The sequence below is a fragment of the Tachypleus tridentatus genome, chromosome 13 (assembly GCF_004210375.1).
Source record: "Tachypleus tridentatus isolate NWPU-2018 chromosome 13, ASM421037v1, whole genome shotgun sequence".
NCBI classification, from domain to species: Eukaryota; Metazoa; Arthropoda; class Merostomata; order Xiphosura; family Limulidae; genus Tachypleus; species Tachypleus tridentatus.
In genome coordinates, this window is record NC_134837.1 from 240,783,690 (window position 1) to 240,795,322 (window position 11,633).

Below are 11,633 nucleotides of genomic sequence, written 5' to 3' on the forward strand. Positions count from 1 at the left end.
GGTTTATTCAGCAGCCCTCTGTTAGCTTTTTAATGAGGGAGTTTCAATAACTATGTTTGACATGATTGAGTTGTGAGGTTCTCCCCTTTCAATTACCTTACATCATCCTGCACAGATTCAGTGCTTAACTTTGTTTGTATGTGTGTATATACAGCTCTTTTCACAGTCATGGAAACAGTAAGTTTAAACTTGGAAAGCTGGCTTGGGGTGAGCTGGGAGCGTTCTGTTTTATACGGCATAGCTCCCTACCAACAGAATGGCAAGATGGCCGATAATAGCCACCAAAAAAATCACTCAGGCATGAATGAGGGTCTAAGATTAAGCTTTCAAGATTGCCAAGCCAATATATGAGATTGGATTTTGTGTTTCTTGCCCTGCTTTTAATTCTTGATTTGCCATTCGCAAAAGTTTGTGGAATAAGCTTGATGATCATGCCCAGGTACTATAGGTGATTGTGCTAACCATGTGATTTATCAAGAGCTATAGAAGTAATTGTATAGATGAGCTTGACTTGTACAGTGAGGCCTCTGTGAATAATGAGGAGGCATGGGTATATCATTTATTATTTGTGTCATTTGCACTGTTTCTTTTATAACATAATTAGTCTCGCAAATGTACAAATTCGTTTCGTACGAGAGGTATATTTATGGAGATCTTAAGTTTATTCATGTTTGAAATGGTTTCAAACACGAGTACTTGTAGGAAAACACAAAGAACGACGTACTGCAAATCACTTGTTTATTTCTTAATATTGTATTCCCTATGTACGTGTCGTAGTTATATGCGCTAGCCGTCCCTAATTTAGTGATGTAAGACTAGAAGGAAGGCAGCCAGTCATCACCAACCACCGCCAACTCTTGGGCTATTCTTTTATGAACGAATAATGGAATTTACTATCACATTATAACGCCTCCACGGCTAAAAGGGCGAGCATGTTTGGTGCGACCGGGATTCGAAACCGCGACCCTTAGATTACGAATCGACCGTCTTAACCCACTTGGCTAGAGAATAGATATTGCACTTAATAATATTCTAGTAACAAAAACAAACTTGTTAGTCAAGAGAAAATAATCAAAATCAGAGTATTAACCCCAAGAAAATCTTTAAATATCTTGTAAATGATATAATTTGTTTTATCTTCGGTCATGCAGAGACGACGCATGGAGAACAAACGGTCTTGAAAACATAGTCATTTTTAAGTAAGCTGCTGTTAATTTTTATTTAGGGATTTTCTTATTAAACTTATTGGTTGAAAATAATAGATTTTTCTATAAATTATAATACTTCAATATGGAGAACTACAAATCATTAATTTTGTTCTTAATTTCAATGCTACGTTAAGAGATCTAGAGGGCTTTGTTCGTTATGAAAAATCTACTTCTCTTTCCTACAGCCTGTAGGTATTAAAACAGCTACCTACATTATTCATGATGACGAGAAACCCACTTCAAGTAAAAATGTTTTCTAAAAGCTATCTTTATGATACATTTTCATCAATATTATTATTATTAAAGACTTAAATATTTCTTAGAAGAAAACACACAGGCACCACTGATAATGCCAAAATTTTGTGTTATTACTTAAATTATTTAATGTCAGATATCATGAATCAAATAAATCCTTGTACCTAATCCCGTCGAATTAATAAGTAGGCCGAGAAAGTTTTGTTAGCCCTGTGTAAGTACACTGAATGCGCAATAGTTAATTCGGCCGTGTTTGTTTATGAAAGCTATTGTAAAAAGGACAAAAAAAGAAAAAGCTAAAAACTTTTTTTTCTTACTTATCTTAAGGGCTCCAACATTTTACAACAATCGTGGTTTATTTATTTTGTATAAGAATGTGCCTTCCCACATATCCATCACTTCAGTGTGATTTCTGTTTCAGTATTTCTTCAGAACATGTTCATGTGAATCAGTGGCTCCAGCCCTCTATTTCAGACAGTACAAGCGTTTTTCGTTAAGTAAATATAAGCTAGAAAACCTGAAATGCTGTAAAACTCAATGTTTGCTTAATAACTACCACTGTGAATATCATGTCCACATTCTATGTTCTGTTAAAGCCAACAGGAGTGGTTGTTTTTGCTAAATTTTAAATACGATTTCTTAAAATGTCGTGAAGTCATATAAGAATTGTAAGCTTGTTTACATTTCTATCTCATAATATTGTTCAAAAAAATATTGTATTTTGTTAAATCTTTTAGTTTTCTTTCGAATATTTAGGCTTAACAGATTTTTCTAGATCGTTTAGCACTAATCGTTGGCCCATGATTTTCTTTACGACGATTTTAACATAATTATTTGCTATTCTACGTGCCCCAGTAGGACAGCGGTATGTCTGTGGACTCACAACGCCAGAATCCCCACTTGGATACACTTGGTGGGCAGAGCACAGACAGCCCATCGTAGTATTTTGTGCTTAACTTCAAACAAATAATGCTATTGTATTTATGTACGGAGTTTGTATTTTCTGTCATTCAGAAGTTTTAAATTAAGTTTATTTCTTCCAAATTACACGAACAATAAAAATAACATATAACTATATTTCCCAGGGTTTTAAAACGTTAAACAAAAATATCAAACTGAAAATAACTTACATAAGACATCCTCCATTCTCTTCTTTAAGAGTTTATCAAAATGGGCAGCTGCGAAACTGTGAAGATCATCCGGTTGATGGCGTAACAGTTCACATGTTAAATCCTCTAATAGTTTTTTTAAGCCTGGTGGTATGTGCACACGCTTTTCACAATGTTGGTAAAAATGTTCAGAATGTGAAGACATCTTGGAAAATCTGATTAAGATTAAAGTTATTATTTTGTCTTTTCAACTCAACCAAGCCTGCAGTTAAAATAAATCAAGATTTTTAGTACAAGAAGACAATTCATGAAAAGTAAAAAATAAAAACTGCAATAAATGTTTTAAATTTAATTCCTGTGTAGTTGGTTAAGTTTAATATCTTATAGTTTTAATAAATACAAGTAATAATTAATACAACGAGAAACTATTTGTCGCATGTAATTTGTAATTCTCGCGGGTTCGAATTCCGGTCTCACTAAACATGCTCGCCCTTTCAGCCGTTGGGACGTTATAATGTGACGGTCACTCACACTGTTCGTTGGTAAAAGAGTAGTCCAAGAGTTGGCGGTGTGTGGTGATGACGAGCTGCCTTCCCTCTAGTCTTACACTACTAAATTATAGACAGTTAAGGCAGTTAGCCCTCGAGTAGCTTTGTGCGAAATTCAAAATAACAAATAACCAGTTTTTAATTCTTATGTCATTAAATACTTATATTTGAATTGCATCTTGTTGATTTTAATAAGTTTACTATTTGATATGAAACATCCTTCTATTAAGACTTTTGATTTTATAGAAAAGTTGACGTAACTAATTAACTTATTACACGTTTAATTTAACAATGTATTGTATATCATTAAAACACCTAAACATTGCATTTCTAATAACCGTTCACAGATCAACTAGTGAACGTTAAATTAAAGCTGGAAAGGAATAATTACTAAAGTTGCTTTAACTCACCCACTAAATGGATATGTGATAAACCTAAAGAATTATAATGCTAAAAATAGGGTTTTTATACCGACGGAGGGTACAGTACAGATAACCTATTGTGTAGCTTTGTACTTAACAATAAACTGACAAACAAATCATTTAACTGAAAGCTATTTCAAAGCTTCAGCCTTACTCAATCTCAAAATTACGCGTACTTCCCCTATTCTTATCATTTAAGAGGAGTCTGAAGTATATTTAATTTCAAAAGAATTATCTAAACGTTACTACATCCACATTTTTTTACTTGTGTTATAACAGTTTAGTATGGGATTCTCTAATGCTTAGTTAAACCAAAAAGAAGTGTGTTTGATAATATTAATTCATAACCAAAGCGAGTTACCTACGAGATCAGTAATTAATATGCGTATTTAATATAATCTTTTTACTTTTGTCTTACAATAACTGAAATACCTTATGTTATGCCACGTTTTTCTGTATTTTATCGTTGTACTGACATTAAAACTTATCTGTTTTTTCACAGAAATATAGGTACGATACGTCTATATGCGACAAAAATGAGTTGTCATCTTTGGCACGTGTATGACCTATTGGGTGTTTATAAAACGTTAAGCACTTGCGTTGCAGCTGAAATATTTTATGATTTGTGCGCTCACAAATCTTTAGCTACTCATTTTACTAAAGCATTATTTTAAGTTATTATTTTCAAGTTAAGCACAAATCTACACAATGTGCCATCTATGCTCTGCACATCACTGGTATCAAAACCCAGTTTCTAACGTTGTAAATCTGCAGAGGTATTGTTGTGCCACTGGAGAGCATCTAGACAATTTTACTTTAGTTTAAACGAGCTGAAAATGGTGAATTCTCACATATAGTACAGAATTAATGCATACATAAGTACGAATATACGTGTGATGTACTAATGGTGGGATGGCCAGTAGGTTAAGGCATTCGACTCGTAGTCTGAGAGTCGCGGATTCGAATCCCCGTCGCACCAAACATGCTCGTCCTTTAAGCCGTGGGGCGTTATAATGTGACGGTCAATCCCACTATTCGTTCTTAAAAGAGTAGCCCAAGAGTTGGTAGTGGGTGGTGATGACTAGCTGCCTTCCCTCTAGTCTTACACTGCTAAATTAGGAACGGCTAGCGCAGATAGCCCTCGTGTAGCTTTGGGCGAAATTAAAACAAACAAACAAAATAATGGTAGGTTTAGTCACAAAGAATAATATGTTGGTGTCGGTTACTATTAACTGACGGTCTCATAGACGACATTATCTATTCGTTGTTACTTGGTAATCCATATACTTTTACTGATCATATTTTATGATAACTGGTGAGAACGGAACTAATTTACTCAATAAATCCACTTAACATAATAATTTATGGATTGCTATTGCTAGCTTGTCATTATGCTGAGATGTGTATCTCTTCGACTGACTTTCTGTACCAGTGGAAACAGATTCTGTGATTATTTTTTCAGACCCCTCATCATATATTTCTATTTTACAGAGAAAAAAAATCTCTGTGGAATTATTAACTAGAAGTGTGTAATTCTGTATTCACAATATAAGGCATACAACGAAATAATCCAGGGTTATATTTCCTGCTGTGGACAGAGCACAGATAGTCTATTGTTTAGCTTTGCGCTATAAAGAAAACATAAGTTTTTCTATATAAATCGTATAATCATAGAATCTGGCGCTAAAGATAAGTTTGGTAAACAATTGTATTAGTGTTAATGGGATATTTACTTTTACACTATGTTTCTATTTTGTTTTAGGAATACATTTCAGCATTTATTTTTAATTTTCTTTAAGGCTTTGCTTTATATAGAATTTCGTATTCAGTCAGAAATAACATTTTCCAACTATTTATCACTTTTTCTTAGTTATTTATATTTGCTTTTAATTATTGTGTTTCAGAAAAGAAAATTCAATACCTCATTAAACTACAGTTGTGTTAAACAGTTTTTATATATATATATACTACATACTAACTATCTCTGTTTTCCATTATCAAGCCATTGATAATTTTGACATGCGCTGTATTTATCTGAATGCACAATGATAGGAATTAGTATGGTTATCCCACTGTGATTTATGCTACATGTTTATATTTTCTAAAACATAATTCATTTAAGTTTTATAATAGTAGCTAAATCAAAAGGTAGTTAATTAAATTCACGAGCTTTCTGTATAATCTAACAGATCATAGACTCTATTTCAATACTATTTGCCGCTGAAACGTAAAAAAAAAAGACAATTGCTCTTTAAAAAAACAATAAGCAAATGTATGCTCTATGTAACTTACGTTTATAAGAATAATTGGCTAATAAAACTTTCCAATCTTAGTAATTGATCACTACACATATTCTTTGCCTAAAAGTAAAACTTATTACACATGTTTTATGTTCGTGTATATTAACAACATACAAGAAGAGACGCATTTCAGATGTTTAAAACAGCGAAATACTAAATAATCTCACTTTTTAACTATGATTATTAGGAGGGGTGTTTAATTTATCTCAGTTACAGTACTTTATTATTTTCGATGATCAAAAAGGAAACAAATCTCATATTAATAAGATTTGCGAACGCAAATATAAGAATAGCATTGCTAAAATTACTAATTACTATTTCGAAAACAAGTTACATACTAAAATAATTCCGTATTCCCGCACTTAACTTTTATCACGTTCTATAAATTACCATAACTTGACTTTGGGTGAAAATTGTGACTTTGTTTGTTTGTTTAATTTCACGCAAAGATTACGCGCCAGCCTTGCTTAATATAGCAGTGTAAGGCTAGAAAGAACGCAGTTATTTATTACCATTTACCGCCAACTCTTGGAGTACTCTTTTACCAAGAAATAGTAGAATTGATCGTCACATTATAACACTCTCACGGCTGAAACCGCAAACATGTTTGGTAGGAGGGAATTCGAACCTCGACCTTCAGATTGCAATTGGGCGCTCGAACCACCTCGCCACTGTGACTTTAACAGAACTTGTTTTGCGCGAATGAGACAAGAACGACTGTGAATGGAATGAGATATTTTTAAACAAAGGAAGTGACTCAGTTCTGAACACATACCCAGAAATAGTGTCATCCCTGAATGTTTCAGACTTTATGACATTTCACCAAACCTCGAAATCTCCCTGTGTATTTATGTTAATAAAAACAAAAAAGGAAGGATAAAAAAACGTGATACGGTCAAATCGCATCTCAAAAAAATATCAAGTAAATATAAAAATTTCACAGTCTACAGAAACCAAAAACGTTTCTCTTTTTCGTTTGTTTTTGTATGATATCAATAATGGCATTCTAGCCTAATCCAATTTTTCTAACAGAATAATAATAACAATATGCTAAATTAACATAGTTAGAACTGTCATAAAATTATAGAAATATCTTATTGGCTATCTTGAAAGAAATAATGTGAAATACTATCATATGTTGGATTTTTAGTTCAAAAATATTTAATAATTATAATATTAATCTTTCAGGAAGATTAATTTTCTTTCACTATTATTCAAGTCATTTAAAGAGCTGCAACAACAATAATAAAGAATAAAATGATCTACCTTACACAACGGCTTATAAGATGATCCAGTTGTTATCAAGAGGTTTAAATATTATCTACTTTTGAAGCAAAAATTTGACGATCTTGTTTTTATCCTGCTCTTCCTAAAGTTGCTTGGTCTTTTCGTGTTTCGAACGTTCCAACGACCGCCTTATTGCAGCTGTCAGTTGTTGCTGATTAGTTGACTGAGCGCAGATTCACCATGTTTCTAGAAATAGATAATGCTTAGTCACTATCAAAAGTTCCCCTATGGGCTAGCGGTAAGTTTTCGAAGCTACAGCCCTAAAATCAGGGGTTTGATTCATCTCGGTAGACTACCCACATGGCTCAATGTAGCTTTGTTATAAGAGAAAAACACACGGACACAAACGCTGACAAAAGTGTAATTTAATCACCTATATCTATCTATATTTTTGCGAAACCAAATTATTTCCATACGTGAATAGAAACATAAAATGCTAATTTTTCAGCTTTTATTTCACTTTGTTAATTGAGGACAAGGAAGCCAAGATATTTTCTCCCAAACAAGCAATTTAAGCCTAATTAAGGAAATTGATATTCATGATGAATTCTATAATACACATGGATAGCACGAAAATAATTTTGTCTTGACAAAGTTACCATTTACTTATACAGATCTTAAGAAAACTGGATGTTTTAAATTGTATACGAGTCAAATGACTTTACAAGGCAACACAGAAACTTTTACAGTACATGAAAGGCATTAGAATGCTTTTGAATATTTTAAAATAACTTATGGATAAAGAATATTACAGCAAAAGGATATCAGTAACTAACAAACATGTACCACTTAGATATATCGACCACTAGAAAAGATTATTGTCTTACACAGATATGATACTTCCTGAGTTAGGATAAAGTGTTTAAAAAAAAAACACAACAACATGGCCAAGCGTGTTAAGGCGTGCGACTCGTAATCTGAGGGTCGCGGTTTCGCATCCCCGTTGCGCCAAACATGCTCGCCCTCCAAGCCGTGGGGGCGTTATAATGTGACAGTCAATCCCACTATTCGTTGGTAAAAGAGTAGCCCAAGAGTTGGCGGTGGGTGGTGTAACTAGTTGCCTTTCCTCTAGTCTTACACTGCTAAATTAGGGACGGCTAGCACAGATAGCCTTCGAGTAGCTTTGTGCGAAATTAAAAAAAACAAAAAAACAAAAAACCTTTCACAGTGTGCTGTTACTAGTGTAATGGAAAATATGATTTTTTGTTGTATTTACAGAAATACTGAATGACAATCTAGTAAGGTTATAAGAATGTAGATGGAATTGAAAGTGTTAATGCGTCATCTTTTTTCAAATTTAAGAGTGAGAATAATATGACCAGGGAACATAAATATTGCATTCAGTTTAGACAACTTTATTTTTCTAACAAGCTGGTTGGCCTCTGAAATGGACTGTCTTTGGATATTGTGGAGGCAGTACATTTAAATACGTTTTAAAGATTTATTTATTTAATAATTTTAGTTTAGTTTAGAGAATGGGACAGTCGAGAATGACTAATAAGTGCATTGTTGTCCCTAAACATTATGTTATGTTATCGTGCTACTGTATATTAAAAGTACAAATGAAAACGATTTTGTTTGGTACAATTAAATGTATAGTCTTTATTATCTGTTTTAACCTAAGAATTTCGGTAACACAGTTAACACTAAAAGGACTTGCGCATATTGTATTCACAAGCTTCTTTGATGATTTTTGGATGCAATAAAACCTAAATTCAATAACATGGCAATTGTAGTTCGCTCTTAGCATGTAAACATGTTGATATATAATTGTGTTTGATTACAAATTACCACATGCTAATTAAATTTACCATATGGAATTCATACATACTACTATTCCATGTTTTGTCGTGATGTAACATGGCTTTTATCAGAACAAACAGATTAAAACAGATTATGCATCGTCATCTTAATGTTACTGAGCAAAAAATTTGTTGTATTATAAAATTCAGTTTAAATAAAATTTTAATTAAGATTGTATTTTGTAATACAGTAGTCTGATAAATTTTGGTATTAAGGAAGGGTACGAAAGATACGATGTAGCTGAATACTTATATTTGTATTGGAAACCCTTATTAGACAAATAAAGAGCAGTTTGGAAAAATGTTAGTCAAGTGATAATGCATAATTTATATATTTGAATATAAACTAGTTTTTGTATTTAATAACAGCTCTTAATTTGTCCAAGAATAGAGTCTCTCAGCGGTTGTTGTGTTCATGATGGTTGGGTGGAAATATTTTTAAAAAGGGTTATCATTTGGGAATATCTCCATCTGAGTATCCTATCTGAAGATCTAATCCTTACTAGAATATTTAGTCTCCTTATTCTTGCTATATCGAAATTTTTAAGGAGTTAATTCTGAGCTAATGTTTATCAGATGTTAATGTTTTTTTGCACCTGTTGACTTCTTGCTTAAAGATTGTTCACATACGTTAGTCACTTCCATAAATAGCCAGTGGACCTATCGTAGTACATCTAAAGTCTGTCGAAATTAGTAATTTCTTGACTGACACACCTGGGTTGTAAAATATGATATACTACATCGTGAGTTTTTCTTAGGTACATATATGTTCTTTCAATTTGAAATTAAAATTACAATTAAACTCAAACTTGTCAGTTTTAACATAGTTATAAGTTCTCATTTGCTGCGGATTCTTACGAACAAACTTAGAAAATGAGATGATTATCCTTCCAATGAAATAAATTAAAGGGTAGAAGTTTGTTTGGACTAGTTCTTTATAATGAAACAGTGCAATACATATCTAAAAATATAATTACTGATAAGCGTTGAGGTATAAATTATATTTTTATATAATCAGTTTTGTACCTCAATAGTATGAATAGTGCATCTTGACCTCACATCTTATACATTTGGCTCACATGATTGGTAGTGCATAGAGAACAGACAGTCATATTACGTCCTTTTCTTTTGATTTATTTTCTCCTAATCATTACATATTCGAGATCTACAAAAACATTATTTCAATAAAAGTTTCCTATTTTCGACTGAAGATGTAAATTCAAATTATTATAAATCAAGCGAGTGCTTTAACCATCACTATCAGTTACATAAACTCTTTAAGGTGTTATAAAGGAACTCGAAGCATAAATGCGTATTTTCTCCCATTATATAGGGTAGGTGGGAATTAGATCTACAATATTAACTTTTGTAACAGTGAATTAAAACAAGAAAAAAATTAGACAGAAGTAAATTTCGTTTTCATGATTATTGTTTGTAAGTGTCAGAATAATTGCCGCTATGAACATTGTTCATTACTAAAGTTATCATGTAATCATACCCGTAAGAAATACCCATCAAATTAGGAACTGTTTTTGTATCTTTAATTTCCAGTGAAGCCAACATGTAGAATCATTTCTTGTAATTTTATATTTCTTTATGTTACAACACTAAGAGGTTTCATTAATTAATGATTGTAATGTTATCGCATTTTTTTTACATATTTTATTAAACTCAGTTTGTTTACTTGTCATTAAGCACAAAATTAAGGAATGGGTTTTCTGGGTTGTGTCCACGAGGGGTATCAAAACTCGGTTTTTAGTGCTATAAACTCTCAGGATTCACTGAACTACTGAGGTGGGGAAGATACATCAGTAATTCAACGGTTAAATTTGTTTTGTTTGTGTGTTTGAAGTTTGTCACAAAGCTACATAATGGGCTATCTATGTTCTGCCAAGCATGAGTATTGAGACCCAATTTTTGGCGTTGTAAGTCCCCAGAAATACCGCTGTGTCGCTAGGGAGGATCAGCGGTTAAAAGGAACAACACAATGTTAAAGCGGCATCATCTGTTATACTACCCAGTGGTTGTATGCATTTGAACTCCACATAATAACTGAATGACTTTAAACATATCAGGTCATCCCATAAGTAACGTCCGAAAATTTAATACAGAAAGTGTATCATCATTCCTGTCTTAGTAGAAGGCTTTAATAACTAAAATATGTAGTGTGACGTGTAAATAATGTTCAGAAAAATAAGATAAACTAACCCAACTCCACTTTTTCAGATCTTTAATCAAATAAACTCTTATGAAAATGGATGAGTCTGAGGAGCACATTAGGCATATAATGCTTCATGAATTTAAAAAAGGCAATAGTGTAGCAGGAACTACAGAAACAATCAAGGTGTTTTTGGTACGGAGTCTCTCAATGAAAGAAAATGTCGAAGGTGGTTTCAGAAGTTCAGATCAGATGACTACAGCTTAGGTGATGCGCCACGTTCAGGTCGTTATGTTGAATTTAATAATGACTTGCTGCTGGCTGCACTTCATGAAGATTGTGCTGTAACAGTTAAAAAACTAGTACAGAAGCTTATTTCAACTCATTAAACAGTTCACCGTCATCTGCAACAGCTTGAAAAGGTATAAAAACTTGGAAAATGGATCCCCCATGATTTGAAAGACGCCAACCTGAGAGCAAGGGTGGACATTTCTCTGCACTCTCGTGAATGTAACTCATCTTTTTTGGACAGGTTAGTGACTGG

The 11,633-nt window shown here is 32.8% G+C and overlaps 1 protein-coding gene across 4 annotated transcripts in view; it reads right to left on the reverse strand.

The window, feature by feature from the left end:
• Positions 1-7,314, reverse strand: part of LOC143240891 (uncharacterized) — a 56,236-nt gene extending 48,922 nt beyond the window's left edge. Inside the window, exons 1-2 of one of the 4 annotated variants that reach the window (XM_076484121.1) lie at positions 7,109-7,314; positions 2,594-2,787 (exon numbers count right to left, since the gene is read on the reverse strand). In XM_076484121.1, coding sequence (XP_076340236.1) covers positions 2,594-2,777 — 184 coding nt within the window. In that variant the 5' untranslated portion in view covers positions 2,778-2,787; positions 7,109-7,314. Of the gene's footprint in view, positions 1-2,593; positions 2,788-6,617; positions 6,678-7,108 lie in introns of those variants that run through there. The other 3 variants (XM_076484122.1, XM_076484127.1, XM_076484123.1) reach the window with 3 other exon arrangements.
• Positions 7,315-11,633: the final 4,319 nt, after the last annotated feature.